Raw genomic sequence first — 24,338 nt, 5'->3', positions numbered from 1 at the left:
TTGGCGTGTGCATTGGCTTGGGATGTGGGGGCTGAGCAAACCGGCCATCGGATACCTGCTTCCACATAGCCCCACTGGATACGAGAATCACAGAATCACTTGTGGTTCTGTTATTCCCTAACTGAATGGCATCCCAACGATGGCTTAATCCTAAGATGTGTGTATCCGTGCCGAGAGGATGAATGACACTGAGCCTATCAGCTTTCTCTACGGAACCTTCGAGATACCGGGCGCCCCCTCGTCGTAGCATCGCCTTGTCACGGTAATACGGAGCTCTGCTGTGATTGGCCTTCCCTCCCTAGCTACTCGTGGGACTTTTATGAACAGAGTGAAGTCTGTCTGACGCTGAGTCTATAGAGGACTCAGCGTCAGACTCCAACTGACCTCCCTGTGAATTTATTTCAGGAGCGAGTCCCTGCAAACTTAGTTTAGGAGCCAGAGCTTCTCAACTCCCCAACTCCTGATCCAGTAACTGAACCTGAAAAAAAGGTTTGGTGGTGCAGCCAGGAAACGACTGAGTCGTCTCCTCAAGAGCTGAGTACCTTAAAAAACCGCCTTGTACTAAATTCTGGAGCGGCGTACGCAAAATCTGTCAAGACTACTCACCATACAAACTAATCGGCTTCGTTAAGAAGCTGGGTTTATTTGGTCGAGTGTGAATAGGTGTGAGCCACAATAAACCCTTCCGGGTTGCGGTGGAGGGTCGAATAGACCCACTCACTTTGGACCTGACCTAGCCAGCAGTATTTCAGTAAACTAAAAAGGGAATGACGACAGTGCTCATTCTGAAAATGTCATTGTTCATGTCAATGAAACCTTGAGTGAAGCCGAGTGTGATCAGTGAGACATCAGGAATAATCTTTCAGTCATTGTGAAACCCCCGAACACTCTCACACATATCTACTGGGACCTTGTTTGACTATAATAATTGATCGCAGCACTCTTTGGTGGATGATGTACTTAAAAAATCTGAACGTTCAGGTTGGAAGGTGGCTAGAGGTACTTCAGCAGTATGACCCCCAGATATTCCAAAGAGCAATACAGCAATATCATCGACTGGAAAACAGAAAAGTTATCGTTCAGAAAGGATCGCATTGCAAAGAGCTGATACGTACCCCAACAGACTATATTAGGAGGGACTGATCTATTAGAAGATGGATGAGAGAATGAGCTGGAGAAAACAGTAAACTACCTTTTTTCCTCAACTGGCTCACCAACAGAGTTTGACTCAATCGAAAGCAAGTCTTCTCCAAGCATGGAGCGATTGTTGAGGCTTCCTGGGTTCTTAAGGATTCCCTATATCTGCGGGATGGCCTGGTTATATCGCAAATAGAAGAGCCTGGATGAGACAATGACATTGTCTTACCCAGAGCGTAGTGACTTGGTGGAAGAGAACAAAGCAATCGGGTACAACTAGGCTATTAGGCGGCATACAAAGGCTGGCGTGCCTAAGTGTCGCGGAAGACATGAGAACGACTACAACTGCAGCACTTGAGGTCCTATTCGGACTTCCACCATTGCACATCTACATACAAAGAGAAGCTCGACCGGTGATACACAGGCTAATGCAGCCAATGAACCCCAATGAGCCAGTCACACGGTGCAGAATACTTGAAACTGTACAGTGAACTGAAGGCAGATCCAATACTAGGAATGCCCGTGGATAACACAGTTCCATAGTACAACCTTCAATGAGATTCCAAAATCATCATACCAAGTAGAGAGGACTGGCAAAACGGCCCACCGGTAAAAGTTGAAGGAACTTGGTATACATGGCAACATGGGTCTGACAGAAGAAACCCAATGCAGGTTCTGTCAAGAAAAGGAAGAAACCGCACTGCATGTACTCTGTGAAAGTCCTGACACAAATTTGGGTCGACTATTACCATGACGTGGATGCACTGTATGAACTATGCGACCATTGTGCTCCGAAGAAAGAGCATTACGATAAGGAGTCGAAAAAAATGATGTAGAGAGTCGCAGAGGACATACTTGAAATTTTTCTCGTTACTGACCAAGGTAAATTGACCATAGAAAAAACAGGCGATTTCAGGAAGAACATTCCACTGGCAAAGGTCAATAATTCTGCAAAATTAGTATGACACAGATGTTCTAATCACTTACTCCTCTGGTGCTGCTGCATGAGGACGAGCTCTACGGGTTTGAGGCCATGGAAGTTGTCGACGCCGGACCCCGCGTCAGCGACACCCGGAATGCTCCCTAGCGCGAGGAAGGCTTCACCCGCAAAGTCGTTAGCCGTGAGCACGTCGTGGTCCATGACCGTGAAGCCGATCATAGTGCCGGGGTACCGACATTGGTCCAGCGACACGCTGAACTCGAAGCACTCGTCGAAGATGGGGTGGAGCGTCTTTTTGTGGACGTTCGTCTGCTGGTCATTGCAGTGCGGGAATATACGGTGCGGCAGCAGCTCGATGATCACGAAGGGGTCGCTGAAGCCGTTCGGGTCCAGAGGGATGATGTCGCGGGCATGCAGGACCTGTGGCAGCATTCAGAAAGCGTTCATGATGATACGGGCACAACAAAAGAAACTTACCTCGACGCAAAGCGAATCGTGGTTGAAGTACGCCCTGACGGCCAGCACGCCATACGGGCTGGTAGATGTGTTGAGCTGGTCCTGCAGCCGTTGTCCGTAAAAAATCTCCATCAGCGTTTCGGTATCCGTCCTGTGGTATTGCAGTCTTTGCTCTATTTGTCTGTAGGCGGGCGAGTGCAGAACTTGCATGGTCAAAGCCTGCCCATCCGCGTGGAAGAACTCCACCATGAGCTCCAGGGCGGAGTGGAGCTTCTCGTGGAACATGGGGGGAATTTCGTCGCTGTTGGCTCCGCTGTCCATCTGGTGGTTCAGCTCGGCCAGGGTGTATTCCCATATCTGAAACGTGAATAGAATCAGCTCGGCTTCTTACAACTGAGGGATTTCGTTTTTCTGCAAGATTTCTCTCTGAGGTATCTTGCATAAATGTTTGGAAGGTATAATTCAATAATCATCGTGGTATTGGCCTGGAAAGTAGTTGTTTTCCGGCAGGTATTCACCAGAATCTGCTGTGTAGGTACGTTGGGAGACATGCATATTTCGAAATTTCATTTTGTACTATCAATTTTCCAATTCATACCTTTCTGTATAAGATTACTAGATGGATGGATCTTAAGGGTTGTAATTCAAATATTGCGTTTATGAAATCGTTAAATCTGTAATTTATCCTCAATTATTTTTATTGAAAGCTCTATTGCGGACGTAATTCGTGATATTGCCAATTTGTTCGGTTTATTCCTCATAAAGTTCTACAAACGTTTAACAATAGGGTCACGTTACAATAGCTTCAATAAAGCTACCCTGGGTTTTATCTAGAAATTGCCAAAGAGTATAATGATTAGTTGAATTGATACAAAGATTTCCAAAGTGAAAATATTCGCAATATTTTCATACAGGAAAAACTGGGTTCGTCTGAATTTTTCATAAGGATATTTCAAAAGTTTTGCAATAATGAATCCAATAATCAATAAGAACAGTTGGGGAAGGACTTACCGTGGTTTCTAAAAGATATTTCATAGAGGTTAGTCTCGCAGATGTTCATCTAGCAGCAAGACCATGCCGAAATTATGTAAGTAGATCACCTGCAGACCGCGGTTTCGAAGTATTACCTCTCGATTACTTTCAACATGGCTTCGCTACATAGTATATGAAACCTTCTTTCGTCTGAGATGGTCCTTTTCACCAGGAAAAGAAGTTTATCGGGCTTAAAACCTCCCGAAATTTTCATAAGCCAACTAAACTTTTCCGAAGCGGTGAATTACCTTAGTACCACCCTCGACAGAAAGCTAAAAAGGAACTCTCACCCACAGAGTAGATCAAAGAAAGCATATGTGGCTTATGAGCAATGTCGGGGGACAGTATGACGCGCATGGGGTCTTTCACCCCGTATGGTCACCTGGATCTACACTGCAATAATTAGACGTACGGAGCCATTGTATGGGGACCAAAAGTTCTACAAGCAACGTCATCCAAAAATTATATCAAGTACAGCGATTGGCTTGTTTGAACATCACAGCAGTCATGAGAACAACACCAACCGCGGCAATAGAACTGGTCTGACCCCTCTGGACCTGTGTGTTAAGGAGGTTGCGTTCATGACCATGATTGCGCACGACTGGTGTAAACCTCGAAGTAGGAATGGATCAATTGAGGCTGGGCCTGTGACATGTAGAGCTTACTGCGCAACCTCTGCTGCAGGCAACAAGCGATGCAATTGAACTCAGGTTTGTGTTTAATGAAACCTACAGAATGCAAATGAAACAGAACACAGAGTCAGATGCTACATATACAATACGCATATATACAGACAGCTCAAAAACCAAAGAAAGCTCAGGATGTGGAGTGTACTCCAGATCACTAAACCTAAGGATTAATTGGGGAATGGGAAAAAATACCAACGAGGTTCAAACAGAACTGGCTGCTATCTCAATCGCCACAGAAGAAATAACCAGGAAAGGAATTTCTGGCAAAAACATCTGCACTAGTGGCAGAAAAGCTCTATTAGCCTTGAACAGACAATGTGTTACCTCAGGGATAGTACTAGAGTGCCACCAAGATTTAGCCAAGGCCTCGATAGATAATAACATCATCCTGAGGTGGGTTGAAGGACACGACAGGAGTAAAGGTAATCGCATTGCCGACTCTTCAGCTAAGGAAGCGGCTGGACTAACAATTTTAGGACCCAGTGGCACCTACGGCCTGATGACTTCCACAATTGCGGAATGAGGCAAACGTTACACCCATGATCAATTCCTAAAGAAATGGGATGGAATCGAAGGATGTAATCTTACCTGGATTATCCTGGACGACCCTGGGAAGCTGGCGCCGAAGAAGTATCTGGCGATGACCAGAAAAAATCTACGCTTAACAGTAGGATTTCTGACTGACCACTGTAAACTGAGGAAACACCTTCATAATATGGGGCTAGTGGGCACACTTCTATAAAGGATGTGTGAACAGGAAGATGAAACTGTCAGGCATGTCCTATGCGAGTGTCCGCAGTTATCGTCAATAAGAGAGTGTGTGTTCGGCGAGTCTTGGCCTACACCTACTGATATGAAGGAGATGTCTCCTAGTAACCTGTCTACCTTCCTGGAAAGGACAGGATGGACGATGATCTAGGAGGATAACTTCTCGGGAGGATGTACAACGGGTCACATGTGGCCTAAGTGCTGTGGGCCTACATTTCCTCCCTAATATACAGATACAGAACCCTCGTCTAAGAGAACCATTGGTATAACTCGTGAACGAAGCTCCAAGCGGAGATACTCTAACAGCAATAAAAAATTAAAACCTATTCCTCACGACGGAGAACCTAGTCCCTAATATCAAAGATAAACAAGGCTTTGCAGCTTTCCCTGTAAGGATCCGAGAGTCCAAATACAACGCATCCATGATTCAATGTGTTTGTGTTCTGGTTTTCAGCTAGTTGCCATGCAGAGAAAGGTGTAGGCGAAAACGTAAGACAACATAAACTCTTAAATTTGTTACACTCTGACGGAATGGTGGAAAAATATAGGCGTTTACTGGACAGGCTGGAAAATAAAACTAAAAGGAGTATCTGGAAGTTTCCATCTCACCTCTTGAAGAACTTTTTGGAAATTTTGAGGAAGCAGATTTATGTTGAGGGCTTGAAGATGTCCATGCAAATAGTCGAAAAGAGGCGCCACCGCTTGATTTGTCGGCAACGTGTCCGGCGACCACGCTACGTGAAACATTGCCTTCCTCAATGCCTCTTGCATCTGTGGTCCGATTCTCTTCAGTATGTCGCGTATCCTCACCTGTAACTGGCTCAAAGTGCTGTCTAATTGGTTCGTTAACGTCGCAAATTGGATTTCCGACGCGATAGACTCCAAAGTCACGAAATCAAAGTAGTTTTCTGGAAGAGAGAAATATATATACTTCAAGGCATGGAGGAATATAATGTTATGGACAGAGTATACTTGTAAAACCAAAGTTGAGCTGGAACTAAACACTGATGAATCCAAATCAAAGAAACTTTCAAAAGAGCAATCTGGATAATTCAACTTCACCTATTCAATGGTGAGGTTATTTCATTTGCTACAGAAGGGAAATATCCAGTTATAACAACTCTCCTGGAACTCTCACTTGCCAGACTTTTCCTATGGACATGTCGGAAGGATTTGTGGAAAACAATTCCATTGGCTTTATGTGATGATTCTCAGATCAATGATAACATACTGATCAGTTGGCCGGAAGGATCACAAGAAATGGAGGGAATGGGAATTACCTCCACATCTGTTTCTGTGGGAGTATATAGCTTTGAAATTGACAGGTGTTGCCTCAATTATTGTGTGGAAGCAGATCAGAGACCCATGAGGCAGATACTATTTTTTCCTCAGTCGCCACCTGTGCTAGTCCCTGGTACCGTCGTTAGACATTGCTTCAAGGATGTTTGGCGTTTGGCTCAGAGGAAAAACCTCAAGGGCACCACGCGAAGTTCTCCCTTCGTGTGACAGTCCGGGCACTCCCAGATTGGTGTGTTCAAGTCCTGCATACCCAAGGAAAACCCCTCTTTCATTAGCCTCCTTTATTGTGGCTATAACCTGTCTCATGACTGCATATGTGTCCTTTTACATTTCCTCACTTCTCACTGGGCTTCTCATCATGTTTTTTGGATTAAAGGTTTGTCCTGATTTCTTTAATAACCTGCTCTGTTGAGCGCTACCGTTGTTTGTTCAGAACAAGCTGTTTCAGGAAAATTACCACATCTAGCGTGTATTACTTTCGATTTCCTTCATATAATATACACAGTTCGAACTCTGCCTCTTTCCAATCCTGAATAGATGAACTCTTAATTCTCCATAGTTGCTCACGTTCTCTGCTTCAATCTACTAGGCCTTCTTTCAACTCATGATTCAATTTTTCGTGAAGGAGTCAGATGAAGTGTACAGAGTTTAATAGACCTGGTTATCTCCATTTCCATCAACACTATATCAGCTGCCCTGAAAATCATTCTAAACCTACATCCTTTCCTCAACTTCCTGACGAGAGAGGCTAGATGTATGATATACAGAATTGTGTATACTGATAATTGCACGAAACAGATTTACTGAGAGTCAGAATAGAGTCCTCTTCTTGAGCAGAGAGGGTTGAATCCACCGGGAAGAGGAAATGTTATTCTTTTACAACCAAGCGGCTTTGGAAGCACTTGCTTTCATCGACTGGAGTCCAAGTTAGTACAAAACTGCCAAAAAAGACTGCAAGCTTCTGCCAAAATCTATCAGGATTTCAATGATAAGTTGATGAACTGATTCGTTCGAGTTTTAATGGGTTCGCAGTGAAGGGTCGAATAAACCCACTCACAACCTAACTTTTCAAAAATCAGGCGTTCATACAATATACAATATACCATTCTTTTAAATCACAGTTTTTTTTCATAACCTACGAGAGCTCCTACCTAAAAGCGAAATGAATTTGTAAACATATTCTAAATTGTTGGAAGCAATGCACATCTCGTCGCTTATCCTGAACGGGCCAAGCCTGTCGAAGTAGCCTGTCTCCATGAGGCTCTGATATGTGATGTCTGCGTAGAGCAGCGCTGCAGAACAGATGCAGTCCAAGAGCTGCGACAGTAATAGTATGGAATGAGATTTAGGCCATTGCAGCAGTCTCCAGAAGTCTCTTAATTGACAAAACATTGTGACTACGTCCACGGCAGATGAACTGTGTCGGACGAGTTTTTCTCCTTCGCAAGGTTTCTGGATGTCCACTGCTGTTCGAACCTGGAATAAGAAATATTATAGTTGCAAAGATACTAACTTTTCTCGAAGCATATTCAGTCGTCACTACAAAGGTGAAACATGATGGGGTGATTTCAAAAATCATGAGAACGCTCCTTACAACCTGCAGAGCTAGACTCACGGTCAAATAGGTACAAAGTAGTACAACTTTGAACTCAATCTCCTGAAGACGTGCAATACTTGGACGTGATTGTGAACAAAAACTGACTTGAAACGATCACCAAAATAAAATTTCCTCTGAAACTACTGCAGCGCCCCACGTTGGGCGCCAACTTCCTACTAAGTGCGCTATTTTCGTGTTTTGGTGGAAAAATAGTACTATTGCCCAAGTGAAAATGACTAGCTCTTGAGTATGTGGTGGCAAAGGCACAGTTTCACTTCCAATTTTTGAAGGAATTCAATTAAGAGTATTGAAAAAGGATCTCCAAATCAACTGGTCTCATTTAGACGCTATCTAGAGTGAATAGAAGTATTATACTCTCTTTTCAAAACTCGTCAGTTCTATAAAGACTTCGGGGTGTTTCGAAATAGGATAGATATTCGTGGTGCAAGGATTTATATTTCATCAAATAGACAAGCAACACTAAATGGTCAGAAGTTACAACTGGTAGAGAAAAAAATCGAGTACCTAACCTTGATCTGGGTGCTAGAACTTCTGGAAATCATCATCCTCTTTCCACTGTACCTAAAATCATCCATAAAATTCCGAAGAGGCACAAGATGAAAATATTTGAACCATGGGACCTTAACTGAGGAATTACTGGAATAAAATGGCAGGGCGAAGACAAGCGAACATATTGATTACTTCATTGCCGAATGAATCTATGAAGCTTCTGGAATGGACTTGATAGACCTGAAATTGATGACGAGTTCTTACCGGGTAGGACCCAGGGTCAAGTTTCGATTCGCTGAAGGTGTTGATTTCTTGAAGGAATAGCACTAGGAAGGTTGAATCTGCTTGAAATTTCAGCTTTTCGGAACTTGATCAAACGCAAAGCGTCTGTTATATTTGAAATTGATTTTTTTTCTTATCTATATGAAGTGTTTCATCAAATTATCCCTTATAGAATATCTTCAGCAATATTTGTTAATTTCCTTCCTATTTTCCAATTGCATTTCATTTTCCTTTTTCTCTGCCCCATTTAATTTAAAGGTATAAAATACGATTTCCCACCGTAATGAGTTTAGTCTGGAAATGTTAAGTTTCTCAATGAATTTCTTCAAAGTTTCCTATAATCATCAATCTTTATCAAGCGCCGACTTCGCAGTAAATTACCATCAAAGAAAGTTCCGAACGGGAAATTTATTGCTTGGGAACTATTATAAAAAAAGTAATCATCAATTTTCTCTGCTGGAGACAAGAACATGACGAGAAAACCGAACAGGTTATCAAAAATTAAGAAACAGCACTTCATAGAAGATTTTCTCATATTTGATGGGTTTTTCGTATTTATGTGCGGGAGATTCATTTTGATGAATTTTCTTACACAGCCAATATTTAATATTCTCTACTTTCTCTCGGGCCTTCGAGATTTACCTTATCTCGAAAATACTTCTCATGAATTTGTCTGTCTTCTGTTTAGAGGCCCAACCTTCAAAACATGTTTTTGAATATCACAGCTATCGGACTATTAGTTTGTGAGATAGAACATTCCAAGTGAAGTAAATTTGGGAAGTGGTTTGTTGAAATTAAACGAGGGGAAATGAGCATCGAAGACGCCCCAAAGATGCTTTTTCGAGGAAAACTATAGTGCTTAACAAATTCAAAAAAGCAGTTAAAATGCTACTTGTTGATAGGGCCTATTATTCAGTTCAGGAGTATCTTGACGATTCACTTGAATCTTAACTTTTATTTCTATGTATTATTATTTCCAGCTGAATATCTCAGTGTATTTCACATTTTTAGCTTCTGTTTATTGTATTTTGTTTAAATTGTGTATGTTTTTTTATGTAGATTTTTGTATCTTACATATTATTTATGACTTTGTCTACAAGATGTAGTTCTTCAGACAATAAAGTATATTTGATTGATTGATTGATATATTTGTTTAACCAGTGGTATATTATAAGTATAAATTATTTATATTGGTTATGAGTACTCACTTTATTATGAGTAGGTAGATTTTTCATTGATGATTCATTATTTTTTTAGGGGAGTGTGGAAAAATCGGTCAACTGACCTAACACTATTCCTTTTGTTTCACTGTCTTCTTTAGGTTAAGTTTTACAGTTCTGTGATTATTTTACCGCAAAACAATAAACAATTCATTATTAACGTGTTAGGAATCACACGTTGAAATGTTAGACCTCGTTAGTCCTTAGCTCGCACAAGTTTTGACTTCTGAGGGTTTTCGTTTGTAGGGGTGCGATAGCTGGTTAACGCAAAAAACATATTTTAAACTTGATTTTCAAATCGTATCTGAAATGCATATTCTCCGATGCTCACCCTTTGCAGTGCCTTCCCCTTGCAAACATTCAGCCAACAACTGACCGATGGTTCGAACCATTCGTGGCATCGCGGAAGAAGCAGTTTGTGATCGCCACCCATCGGAAGATGCTGGTTGAAAGTAGCCAGGTCTTTGACTTCCAGATAGACAGAAAAAATCAGTCGGTTATAAGCTGCGTCCGGATGCTCGTTTTGGTTCAAGAAAGATATCACCTCGTCAGATATCAGATTGTCCAACTGCTTGAAGACGACGCTGAAGTATGGGATGCCGTTGGTACTGGAAAAAAAATCAGTGAGGATATCGACTGTTTTATATTAAACTTTCGAAGTGAATGTATAATGCCGTTTCTGGGTCAAAATCTCATGCTTCTTATGGTCATTTCCAGACCTCCGAGCGGAACCTTGTGGAAAACCCAACACGAGTTAGGTGTGACGTGTGTAAGAGTGATACGACCGAAGTACACCTTTAACACAAACTTCACGGCCAAAATCATAATCCGTGAAGAGGGGAAGACCATCCCGAAAACATGTTTGGAAAAAACACCTGGTATACAGATGGATCGAAGACCAAACATGGAACAGGAGCTGGAATATGCCGAGCGGATAGAAATTTAAAGTACAGCTATCCGCTAGGACTATACACATCCGTCTTTCAGGCGGAAATGTATGCTATCTTGCAGTGTGCAAGGCTTAGTAAATTGAGACCTCAAAGAAATGAGCGGATCAATATTTTTACTGACAGCAAAAGCGCACTAGGGGCTCTGACAAACCCAAAGGTGACATCAAAACTGGTCTGGGAATGCCATGAAGAACTGAATGAACTTGCAAACAGGAACTAATTACCTTTGTACTGGGTGCCAAGGCATTCAGAAATCACAGGTAATGATAAATCTGATGAATGCGCTAGACGCGGATCATCAACTTCATATATAGGTCCTGAACCAGTTCTAGGGGTACCAAAATTATTGGTACGAAACCAGATTAGGACTGGACCAATAAAAAGCCCACAGAGTACTGGATAAAAGTACCTGGCAACGAACAAAGGGAACCGTCCGAATTACAGGGTTACTAACCGGTCATTGTCCGCTTAGAGGACACCTGAATAAAATGGGGCTGTACAACGGAGACCTCAGCTGCAGATTATGCAACGAAGGGATAGAAACAGCTCTACACATTTTATGCGAATGTGAAGCACTGAATCACAGAAGGCAGGCAATATATGGACTTATGAAATTACGCCCAGAAGAATATGACGAACATCCAACACAGAACCTGTACAAACTAGTACAGAGAACGTGACTGATGGAATGGGTGTCATGAGAAGATGGAAGAATAAACGCAATAAGCCCAAGAGGCTGTAGTGTTTTCTTCAGACTTGGACTAAATGGACAAGGCAGACAGCTCCCACGGTACCAAAAAAAAAGAGTAATACTATGCGACTATTACTAGCAAATATACGGCTTAGTGCCCTTCTGACATGTTGCGCCGTCTTTTCATTTGCTCTATTTAGTCACTGACGTCATCACCGTATCGATCATACATACATACATATTGCATCAATCACTCTTACACACGTTACACCTATCTCAAGTTGGGTGTTCCACAAGGTTCCGCTCAGAGATCTGAAAGTCACTGAATTGAAGGGTTATAACAGGAAGTATGGGATTTTGTCCCAGAAACGGCATCATATATCTACTATTCAATATTCATTTATTCATTTGCTCAAATAAGCCTTACAGGCTAAATAACATTGAATATACATCTCAAAATTACAGTGGGTCTCAACAAAGTGGAAAAGTGAAGCTGAAAAGTGACAAGAATAGAGTGAAGATTCACTGCAAATTATGGTTCAGAACTGATTTGTAAAAGTTAGTCTGGGACATACTTTCAAAATAGGAAAATACATCCTCCATCTTCGAAAAAGATGATGATGATAAGCAAAATAATTGAACGATCAATTCAAAATCAAATGTTGAATTTCATAATCGAATTGAATGTGGTATCTGTACACCAGCATTGATTTTTTCCTGACAGATAGACGGAAATTTTGGGCATGAAGGCTCTGGCAGCGGAGTTCGTTCCAAAACTGCTGAATTTTGACCAAAAAAACCTTCGAATGAGCTTTGCTCAGGAATCATGGATATATGGCTATGACATCGAAATCAGGAGAGTAAAGACCAAAAAAAGCATACCAAATTTCATCAAATGACAATAATTTGCTCACGGTGTCATGAGTAATGCGCAAGGGCACCTTGCACAAGAAAGAGCACAATAAACCTATCATAACATGGCGCAGTCGGTAGGATATTAAAAAAAATTAACGATAATGTTTCTAAAATCAGATATAATTACAAGGATTTGACAAACATTAATCATAATAATGGAACACTGACACGAACTGTGAATACCACTACTCGATATAGAAGAGAAATCGAAAGACCAGATTATTGAGTACCGTTTTATGGATGTGCTTCACCTTTTCTGGGGTCGTCACTTCATTTGGTCGACCACTGCGATGCTCATATTGGTAGCTGGTACGGCCTCGTTAAAACTATGCTACCTGTTAAGGAATGAGCAGACTCACCCAGAGTATAATCCAATTCAGCTTTCATTTTGGTTGGACAGATATCTTTCGAAAGAAAGTATTGTACCACATAACGACGACCAATTCTCTCCATTTTCACAAATTCACCGAAAAAGTTAGATGTTGATGGCTGCCAAACAAATATTGAACAACGCAGTGTCTTCAAACTTAAAACATATGTTTTATAGACTGTGTAGTTTCTGATACAGTAATATTTTTCAAACAACCACCGCCATCTCTGAATCAGGCTAGGTACTTCTGGGACCACCCAGGTACTGGAAATGAAGTTATCAAGGAAACTATCGAGGCTTGGTTGTTCTATAATATTTTTGATCGGTAGTTTTATGTGACGGCATTTTTGGGGACGTATTATTCCACCTCAAAGAAAACAAAGTGTCATAAAAGCGAATCGTTTCTATTTAATGGAAATTGATCGTAAAGTTGTGAATGAGGCAGAAATGGAACTGAGTATTTTTATGAGCAATTCTAGCCTCATACCAAATCGAGCGTTAAACAAAGATGGATATGTATAAAAATTAATAGTTTGCCTTTGGCAGACATAAAACGCTTGAATGACGTATGTATAAAATAACTTTATGGAGCAGTTTCAACATTCATTTGAACCGAGTGAGTTTCCGAAATCAATAATTCTTTATGAAGGCGAAAAAGAGCAGCTAGTTCTTTTACAAACCCTATTGAAATTCGAGTGTATTCATTCCAGTACTTACCCCTCAAAAAGTGGATGATAGTGAGAGAGACCGTGTTGCATTTGCACGTACAATTCCGAACAAAACACTACAAACGAAGGATCGTACTCCTCGGAAGTCATGATGGACAATTTTAAAGCTCCGAACCACTCGGGGGTTCCTTTTCTCAAGGTTGCCACTATCTCACCTCTGATCTCCTTGTTGAAAGGGCAGCACTTCCAGAACGCTTTCTGAAATCGAAGAGTTGATAATAATGTTATAATTTCCAAAGCAGAGACTTACCATATTGGACATGGAAGCTAAACATCTCAAAATATACTCCAGACGGGTCAAAGAGGGGGGATGCAAAGCGGGGAATAGCTGTCTGTGATGTCTGAGCTGCTGAAGCCACCTTTCTGTAATATTACATTCATATCATATACTAGTTGGTAACGTTCGTCGTAGACGTTATTTATATACTAGCAGAATTTCTGCTAGTCTAGCAGAAACGCTTTATGAGACGTTGGATGAGACTTTAGACGTTTCCAGACATCGGATCACTCCGAAAATTCGATGGAGAGCGTGTTCGGACATTCTCTACTCAACTAAAATACTCTCGACAATGCGGTGTTGCCACTTCCATTGGAAAGTAGTAGCAATTTTGATTTTTCAAGTAGAACACCCTGTGTATATATATCATAATTTTTTGAATCTACAACAATTACACGACAACTCTTCTTGATATTTCCCTAAACCTATCTGTTACCGTTTCCGAAATATGAATCAATTTGAATTTTTTTCTTCGGAAATCATGACCTCTAAAATCCTGATATCTTTGAGTTGAGGAATACTTTCGTATAGTCGAAGTAAACGGTATTGTGCATACTTAAAGGTGTCTGCGCTTTCAAAACCAATACAAAGAAATGAAGCCGCTGCCAACCAGTCCTCGCGGACTGAAGAATTGGCGGTTCGTATTAGATAATGTTTACTAACCGAGTTTTATGATTGGCTGAAGAGTCATAAAATTAAATTTAAAGTCATGTTACGGTGACGAATAGAATGCGAGGACGGTTATAGCCTTCGTGTTGTCAATGTTCAGTTCAGGAACTGATCGCGATTTGAGTGTTGAAATTCGATATTAGTGCAGTTATAATTGCTTGAAATTGTTGTTATCTGTTTGAAATGTGGCGTCCTTGGACGTTATTACTAATAGTAATAACGAGTGTGATAACAACGCAGACTTTTTTCAGTGTAGAATAGAGTAGAATAGAACTTTATTCGTCAATGAAGTTATTACAAAAAAAAGTACAGGATGTATAATTTATTGGACTCGTCACAAAATATGATGTAAATTTAGTATTAAGTCTACATACAAAAATTAGCACGTGAAGAAGTATAAAAAACAAATACAGACATAAATAAGAATATACCTAATTACAACATATAAGTTCATGTCTCTAGAAATTCCTCTAACGAGTAGAATGCCCTGGATTCTAAATACTTGTATAGGGAGTTTTTGAAACTCCTCAGATCGGCAAGATCAATTTTGCTATTAAGCAAATCTATAAATCTATTATAACAGAGAATACCTTTATATATGTTCGAGTTACCACATTTTCTTGTATCGTACTTGTGTAAACCGCTATTTTTGAGAATGGAATTCTCTTGTGTTTTAATATTCAGAGTAATTTGAAAAATATATAGTGAATACTCTGTGAGAATACCTATCTTTGGAAATATTGAATTACAAGATGTATTAGGCTTGACTCCAACCATGCTTCTAATGATTTTTTTTTTGGTTATAAATAGTGAATTCAATAGCGATGGCGAACAATGCGAAAAAGTGATACCAATGAAAGAATAGTGGAAGTGCGTAACAAATACTTGGGACAAATAACTGAATATAGACAAGAACAACGGCAACGACAAAACTTGGTATGACACTCACCACACAGTTACGAAAGGGTGGACTGATGGTTCGACAATGTGTACGCTTAACGTGCCTGCTAACAAAGGATAGCGACTAATCACTGTGCATTGCGGAGGAAGTAAAGAATGAGTCCCGAATTCTTTAAAATTATGTGGGAAAAAACTTGAGGACTGCAACGTTGACTCTCATAAGAACATGAAAGCTAATATTTTTGAGGAATGGTTTGAAAACATATTGATCCCAAATTTGGATGAGAATAGTGTAATAGTTCTTGACAACGATTCCTATCATTCGCGACAGCTCATCGAAGTACCGAATAAAAATTCGAAGAACTTGAAGTTTGAAATAGTCAGCTTCCTGTCACTCTTTCAAGCAAACGAAAAATTGTATTTTTTACTATCCTGTATTGAAATAACAGAGATTACTCTGAGTTATGTGAAACCTCCAAGTATCACCTAACTCCAAACCAAACTCAAAGATATCAGCATTTTTAAAGGTCATGCTTTCTGAAGAAAAAAATCCAAATTGATTCATATTTCGAAAACGGTAACAGAGAGTTATCAGGTAATTGTTGTAGATTTCAAAAATAATATTATATACAGGGTGTTTTTTTACAAAATCAAAGTTGCCACTACTTTCTGATGGAAATTTTCAGAAATTTTCAGTTGGCTAGAGAATTTCCGAATATGCTCTTCGTTGAATTTTCAAAGTGATCTAGTTAACCAGAAACGTCTAACGCATCATCTACTGTGAATCAACCTGTATATTCTTACCTTGCATGGCCGTGAACTTTTCAGCTAACCACATTTCTTCTTCCCTGGTGATTGTGAAATTGATCCATGTTGTTTCGACATCGTTGAGAAGCTGTAGCATCCATCGAGGATCCAAAGAATATTTCAAATAAACTCTAGCAGCACCTACAAATCTAGCCATGGCCGTCTGAAGATCGGTGAGGTCTCCTGTCATCATTAAAATAATTCAAATTAGTCGATAATTTTATCGGGCTTGAAACCTCCCGAAATCTTCAAAAGCAAACTGAACTTCTCTGAAGAGGTGAAATACCTTGGTACTATCCTCGACAGGGAGCTAACATGGAACTCTCACCTACAGAGTAGAGCAAAAAGAGCACATGTGGCTTATGAGCAATGTCGGAAAACAGTGGGACGCGCATGGGGTCTTTCACCCCGTGTAGTCACCTGGATCTACACTGCAATGATAAGACCTATGTTAACGTACGGAGCCATTGCATGGGGACCGAAAGTTCTGCAAGCAACGGCCATCCAAAAATTATATCAAATACAACGACTGGCTTGTTTAAACCTCACAGGAGCCATGAGAACAACACCAACCGCGGCAATGGAATTAATTACGGGTCTGAACCCTCTGGACCTGTACGTTCAAGAGGTTGCGTTAATGGCCATGTTACGATTGCGCACGGCTGGTGTAAACCTCGAAGTAGGAATGGGTCAATTGAGGCGGAGCCTATGGCGAGAAGCGCTTACTGCTGTAGGCAACCAGTGATGCAATTGAACCCAGGTTTGTGTTTAATAAACCCCTTCAAAATAGAATAAAACAGAATACAGAGTCAGATGCTACAAATGCAATACGTATATATACAGGCGGCTCAAAAATCAAAGAAGGCTCAAAATGTGGAGTGTACTCCAAATCACTAAGCCTAAGGATTGAGTGGGGAATGGGTGGTATCCCAAATAACCAGGAAAGGAATTTCTGGCAAAAACATAACAATCTGCACTGACAGCAGATAAGCCCTATTAGCCTTGAACAGACAACATGTTACCTCAGGGGTGGTACTATAGTGCTACCAAGATTTAGCTAAAGCCTCAGTAGAAAATAACATTATCCTGAAGTGGGTTAAAGGGCACGACAGGAGTAAAGCTAATCGCATTGCCGACTCTTCAGCCAAGGAAGCGGCTGGACTAAGAATTTTAGGACCCAGTGGCACCTACGGCCTGATGTCTTCAACAATTTGGAAATAGCCAAATGTTACACCCATGCTTGATCCCTCAAGAGATGGAATGGAATCAAAAGATTCAATCCTAGCCAGGATCACTCTGGGCGACCTGGCCAGGATCACCCTGGGAAGCTGGCGCCGAAGAAATATCTGGCGATGACCAGGAACATCTACGTTCAACAGTAGGATTTCTGAATGGCCACTGCCAATTGAGGAAGCACCTCCATAATATGGGGCTAGTGAACACACCTACCTCTATGCAGGATATGTGAACAGGAAGATGAAACTGTCAGGCATGTCCTATGCGAGTGCCCGAAGTTATCGTCAATAAGAAAGTGTGTGTTTGTGGCGAGTCTTGGCCTACACCTGCTGATATAAAAATGTTTTCCACTGAACTGTTCACCTTCCTGGAGAGGACATGATGGACGATGACTTAGGAGGACAACTTTTCGGGAGGATGTACAATGGGTCTACGCGCTATGGGCTTACACTCACCCTCCCTACTCTACAGATACAGATAGTCGATAATTTCCCCGAGATATCTACAAACGTGGCAGAAACTGACAGAAAAGAATATAAAGTTAGGTGAACATCCTCATTCTTACCTTGAACGGCGTGCTGATGCAAAATCGTGAGTGCAGGGCCGGAGAGGTCACCATTCCACGACCAAGTCTCTCTGGCCCAGTTTCTCAGCTCGTAGTCTACGAAGGTGACGTAAAGGTTCTCGTGTTGCGTCAGTTCGCTCCAGTTGTCCTCTTCGGAATTGCCCCTGTTCTCTCTCGTCGACAACCACAATTTTAGCTTGATCCGACCCTGCACAGAACTACGTTGGGAACGTGCCTCCAGTTTAAACCAACCTTCCAGACCCGTCGAAGGAATATCCTAGAAAGGAATGGTTTCGTACAGACTCAAAACCACCAAAAGTTTGGCTTTGGCTTCTGTGGAAGATTTCTCTGGATACTTTACCTGTAGCGGTATCGTAACGCATCCCAGGAAGTCATCCTGGGAACTTTGTCTTGCTGATTGGCACACTTGTTTGAAGAATCGACCTAGTCCTCGAACCCCTCGGACTTCGTTCAGTTTACTGACTGCCTCCAATACAGAACTCTCATCGTCGTGGTCCCAAATATCCAGATGTAAAGAGTCGCTGTTGATATCATCGATGTCACTGAAACAAAGACATTTGATGAAAGGCATTCTTCGTTTTGATGGCAGGATCCATTCTCTAAGATATAGATATAAAAATTATCATATCAAAAGATATCAAGAACATATTAATTTGATCATAGTCACTACATAATTTTCATTATGTATTAATTGCGAAAATAACTTGAGATTTACATAATATCATGAAAAAAACAAAGCTTCACTATTCTAGATCTGCACAATATATCGAGATAGTTTCATTTCTTGGTCATGTCAAAAAGAAGGCCCCACTATCCAGAAGACTCCTTTTGGTTCCAGCTTTAGAATTTCAGGAACTGTCACATAGAATCGTTGCTCTATATTTCCTGCAACCACACCATATACAGTCCATCAGTGAGTATTTTCCTCATTTTAACGATTCTAAGAGCTCCTGATTTTCTGGAGATGTTTTGTGGCTTCCTGTATAAGTGTGAACCTCTCCAACCGGTGGTTGATGATTTGAAAACCGTTGTTGTCGTCTCGTGCTCTGCATAACATATCGAGATGGTGCTATTTCTTGGTCATGAAAGAAAGAAGGTTTCACCATCCAGATGACTCCTTTTGGTTCCAGCTCAAGCATTTCAGGATCTGTCACATAGCATCGTTGCTCCATATTCCCTACGACCAAATCATATACAGTCCATCAGTGAGTATTTTCCATATCTTAACGATTCTGTGAGCTCCTAATTTTCTTGAAACGTTTGGTGGCTTCCTGTATAAGTATGAACCTCTTCAAACAGTGGTTGATGATTTGAAAACCGTTGTCATCTCGTGCTATGCCCAAGACATTGAGATGTTGTCATTTCTTGGTCATGTCAGATGACTCCTTTTGGTTCCAGTTCTAGAATTTCAGGAACTGTCACATAGAATTGTTGCCCCATATTTCCTGCGACCATACCATATACAGTCCATCAGTAAGTATTTTTCATATTTCAACAATTCTGTGAGCTCCTAATTTTCTTGAAACGTTTGGTGGCTTCATGTTTATGTGTGAACCTCTTCAAACAGTGGTTGATGATTTGAAAACCGTTGTTATCGTCTCTTGCTCTGCACAAAATATTGAGATGGTTTTATTTCTTAGTTGATATGACCGAGGTTTCCCCAAATCTAGTAAATCACTAGAGTCCCAGATTCGAATGATGATTGTTACAAGACAAAACTTCAGGCTTTGAGTCCAAGGAATTTTGGCACGAATAGGTACCATTTAAGTTGATGTCCTGGACACTCCATGATGATGCCAACTAAAACTCACTCCTCTCCCACATCATGTTGGCCCTTATAGCTTCTGAATAACATTCAATTAACAAGAAACGTCATTGAGCTCGCTCAATCATTCTTGTTTTTATTCTGTCTGGTTGTCCATGCTAGTGAAATTTCATCCAGGAAAAGTATCACATTTCCAAAGAATTAGAGTTATTATGTTAGGACATTCACCAACATCCTGGTTGATAACTTAATGTATGAGGTTCAAGATCAGTAGCATTGTTTTTTGAAGTGATTTTCTCAGAATTGAGGTGGAACTCAAAGATAAAATGAGGAAACTTCTTATTAGATACTCCAACATCAGAAAACGTGGAGACTGTTGAAGATCATAGAAAAATATGGTGCTACCATTGAGTCATATTTTTCCCTTCAAAAAATTCGCCAACGAAACTGTGTCTCTGAAACATTTCTTTATTCTTTAGTCGCAAATGGAAATTTATACTGCCAATGAAAATTATTCTGGTAAACAGAGGAGGAGAAAATTTCCTAGACGGCAACACTAATGTGTAATTAAAACATCCGGAGAGCAGGAAAGTGGGAATAAGCGTTATATCTTCAGGATTTTCCAGCTGAAAAGGCAATTACACTAAACGCAATTTAGTGCAACGGCAAAGCAACTCATTAGAATGGATGAGATACACACGAGTCGGAATTGGATAGAAAGCGGATTGGTTGTTTATTTTTTGTGAATGTTTACGTGAGGAACTAGGTTAGAAGTTTTCATTTTTTATGATAGGTGCTCAGGTTTCGTTACAGATGCGATACTTGCAAAAGTGGAACCCAGTGAAACTTTGTCACCCAAAGCATCACTGATCCAAATGCTTGAAGCTCCTGAACTTCATGAAATAGCTTGTTGGATTGCTCTAATTCAACTTATACCTGGAGAGAGCAAACATAATTTCACTCAAGTATAAACCAACTGTTTCGCTAGATAGGTAGGTAGGTCTGAAGTGAGTGGGTCTATTCGTCCCTCCACCGCAACCCACAAGGGTTTATTGTGGCTCACACCTATTCACACTCGGACAAATAAACCCAGCTTCTTAATGAAGCCAATTAGTTTGTATGGTGAGTGGTCTTTCAGGTCGGATGGTGAGAGTACGGATCTGTTGAACTCAAAGAACCTGATTCGGGCCCCAGCGGGGCAGGCACAAAATATATGCTCTGCTGTTTCATAATTTTCCAGACAGAGGCGACACACACTGTCTTCCGACAGTCCAAGTCTCTGCATATGATGATTCAAATGACAGTGACCTGTAAGAAGGCCTGTTAGACATCGTAGTTCATCCCTACTGTAGCTCAAAAACTGTTTGGAATATAAAGGCCTGAGACTGAGAATCCTGGAAGATTCTGCCAGAAGTCCATAAATCTTCTTGCCATCCAGGTGTTCAGTGTTTGTATGGCAAAGCCCAAAGCGATGCCAATAACAGGTTCTGGTCCAATGAAGCCGCTCGCAGCACCCTCCTTTGCAAAAAAGTCAGCAGCTTCATTGCTTTCCAGGCCAGTATGGCTAGGTATCCAGACCAGAGACAATCTGTTAAGTCTTAATATCGAGGAGTCATTTTTGACAGTTTGCTACCAATTTAGACGTTGCTAGGTAGGAGCCAAGAGCTTCCAATGCCGCTTGACTGTCCGAAAATATTTGTATTGGCTTGTGAGTGAGGTTGGATCCATCCAATCTCTCCGCACACAATTCAATAGCGTAAATTTCCGCTTGAAATACAGTCCCATAAGTTCCTAGGCAGGTCGATAACTCTTTCCTGGGTCTGCGACTGGAAACACCTGGACCAGAACCGAAAGGTATTTTTGATCCATCTGTGAACTACCAACTATCTGCTCTTAATATTTCCTTTTCCCGGAGGATCCAGTCCTCTCTACTCGGGAATAGTACTTTATAAGGCAGTTCGTAGTTGACAGTTGGAGGCATAAAGTCAGAGGTCATTTCCAATATCAACCAACAGTCTGTTGCACTCTTCATTGAATTGATTTGTGCAATTGACAATGTGCACAAGTCTGTATGTAGATCTAGAAGGATCTCTATGGCCGCTGACGGTGTAGTACTGATGGCACCACTGATAGCCAGACAAGTCTATCTCTGTAAGCCAGAGAGTTTCGCTTGGGCCGTTTTCTGTAAAGCCTTCGGCCACCAAGCAATTGCACCATAATTGATCATTGGTCTGACAATCATCACATAAGCATACTGGTGGTTATTCAGGGGGGATGCATATAATGCTTTCCTCCTGATATGCCCGTCCAGTATCCTCTCAAGTCCTTTCAGCAGGAAGGATGTAGAGCTGATTGGTCGTACCGATTTGGGGTGTGGGTATCTCCGGCCCACTTTAGGGCCGGAGAGATCCACACACCCAGTTGGTTGGCAGCAAGGGTGGTATATAGTTCCTCGCCAGACTAGCTCTATACAATTTCGTGATAATAGGTAAAATTATTTCCAGTCTGTTTTGAAGAAGAGCTGGAAATGTACCATCCTCTCCGGGAGATTTGAAGGGCTGAAATGACTTGATAGCTCATTCAACTGCCGGTGCTGTGATAACCTTTTTTGTGACGTCCCAGTCGTTCTTTTTTGGGCGTTTAGTGTCCTCGAAGATGGGCGGTCTATTGTTATCAAGAGTCAGATTTCCAGGAAAGTGGTTTTCTATCAAAAGCAACTGTTTTGCTATCATTGACATCAAAAATTATGGAGGAAGATGTAAACCAACTCATGCTGCAATATTTGAAAAAAATCAACATGGTTTTCTTCAGCAAAAATCAACGGGTGTTGAGTTTATGTTTTCAAGGAATTTCATCTTGTCTGGCTCATTGATTCTCTGGAAATCTGCATCATCTAAAGAAGTTCCAAAGGGTTTTTTTCTAGCTCTTAGCATTCCCAAGAGTTATGACCTATTGCAGATAACTCCTTCTGGGTAATATTTTACTTCAATGCTGGTTTTTCTTGAATTTCATTATTCTTACTACAATACAGATTCGAACTTACAATCGGAACTTCTCGTTCCACTTCGGGTTGAGCGTGTGCGACTTGACTGACGTGGCCCTGATGAATTTGGCGGGCAGCTGCCCTCCTAGGCTGTCTCGATGCTCCCTCACCCTGCCATCCTTCCTCTTGAAGCTCAGCTTGAAGCTGTGATGCTTACGAAGCTTCTCGCCGTGGTTGCTCTGTCCGTCTGTCGGATTGCACGCGTCGGATAAGGTGCGGCCGGTGTTCATCGGTTGGGGGGAAGAGGGGGCGGCCATGGGTTGGATGCCGAGCATGCAATAGGGGTCGCTGAAACCTGAAACGTTGAATGTTGTAGAATAGGTTTATGTCGCCCCCCGACGATTGACAACTATCAGAAATGAAAAAACTTGTGCTGAGGATTGACGAGGTCTTATTTTTTAATGTGCGATTCCTAGCATGGGTTGGACGATGGGAAGTGTAAATCGATCGTCCAATATGTCATTGAATGGGCTTGTCTCGCTATACAGCGTGACTTACGGTCGATGGTAGGTTAGACGTTTCTGGAAAACGCAAAGCATGATTTTTCTGAAAATTTCTCCTCTCACATTTCCTTACCTGTTCTATCGATCTAAAATATTTTCAGCATTGCCGCGTTGCCACTTTCATCAAAAAGTCCTAGCAACTTTATTTTTTTAAATGGAACACCCCGTATATTAATACTTTTTTGGAATTGCTCTGGTATTTTGATACTTTTTTGTTGATAATGTCCTATACCTATCTCTATCTGTTTTCGAGACAAAAAATAAATTGTGCTAAATATGGTCCAAAACATGGCCTTAATTGAAATTAAGTACATCAGTACTCTCAATTCATGAAAAGTTGATATTTCAATGATGGTTTGGACAAACTCGAAATATCCAAATACCACCAAGAAATCGACTCCATATCATACAGGGCGTGCTAAAATTACTATTATTTCCATTGTGCATAAAAGTAGTCAAAAGCTCATTTTTTCAAATAAAACCCCCTGTATAATTCTTGATGAATTGAAAGATGGTGAAAAATGCTTCAAGATGATACATCATGTCCCTATACCTAAATCGTCAAGTTTTCTCAATAAAGTCGCTTCTTCTAGAAACATTATTTTTTTTTTAGAATTTGGATTTAGGTATCAGTGGAATTATCAAGCTTATAGCAGTTCGGTTACTTTTATAAGTAATTTACAAAGACTTATCGACGGTGTTTCGAATCATCTTCCAAAATGAATGCAAATATCGATTATTCAAAGGAAGTTCTAATGAAATTATTTATTATACACATGAACAAAGTGATCAAATCATTGTCAGAACGTGTAAAAAATTCAACCAAATGTATCCTGAATTAACACCAATGAACTAGAGTAATTTTGTAAGGTTACAAAATAATTTTCCTAGCTATGGCTCAAAGTTTCCAGGAAACAACTGTACCAAAAATCAGTAATTTCTAGGTAAAAAGTAAGATTTTGTGGGCT

General features: G+C 40.9%; 1 protein-coding gene across 2 annotated transcripts in view; it reads right to left on the bottom strand.

Moving 5' to 3' along the window:
- unc-13-4A (BAI1 associated protein 3) overlaps positions 1-24,338 on the bottom strand; it is a 116,100-nt gene that overhangs the window by 10,297 nt on the left and 81,465 nt on the right. For both annotated transcript variants that reach the window (XM_074172180.1, XM_074172181.1), the window contains 11 exons: positions 22,868-23,162; positions 18,400-18,601; positions 18,039-18,315; positions 16,235-16,420; positions 13,835-13,947; positions 13,574-13,782; positions 10,262-10,538; positions 7,473-7,797; positions 5,632-5,930; positions 2,555-2,890; positions 2,125-2,497 (listed from right to left, as the gene is read on the bottom strand). In XM_074172180.1, the coding sequence (XP_074028281.1) occupies positions 2,125-2,497; positions 2,555-2,890; positions 5,632-5,930; positions 7,473-7,797; positions 10,262-10,538; positions 13,574-13,782; positions 13,835-13,947; positions 16,235-16,420; positions 18,039-18,315; positions 18,400-18,601; positions 22,868-23,162 (2,892 nt within the window). The remainder of the gene's footprint in view (positions 1-2,124; positions 2,498-2,554; positions 2,891-5,631; positions 5,931-7,472; positions 7,798-10,261; positions 10,539-13,573; positions 13,783-13,834; positions 13,948-16,234; positions 16,421-18,038; positions 18,316-18,399; positions 18,602-22,867; positions 23,163-24,338) is intronic.

Source organism: Leptinotarsa decemlineata, unplaced genomic scaffold, assembly GCF_025532065.1.
Source record: "Leptinotarsa decemlineata unplaced genomic scaffold, Ldec_3_MD MMD2_P_RNA_scaffold_12, whole genome shotgun sequence".
Taxonomy (NCBI): domain Eukaryota; kingdom Metazoa; phylum Arthropoda; class Insecta; order Coleoptera; family Chrysomelidae; genus Leptinotarsa; species Leptinotarsa decemlineata.
The sequence above is the reverse complement of the archived record's forward strand: the minus strand, read 5'-3'. Positions and strand labels throughout refer to the sequence as shown.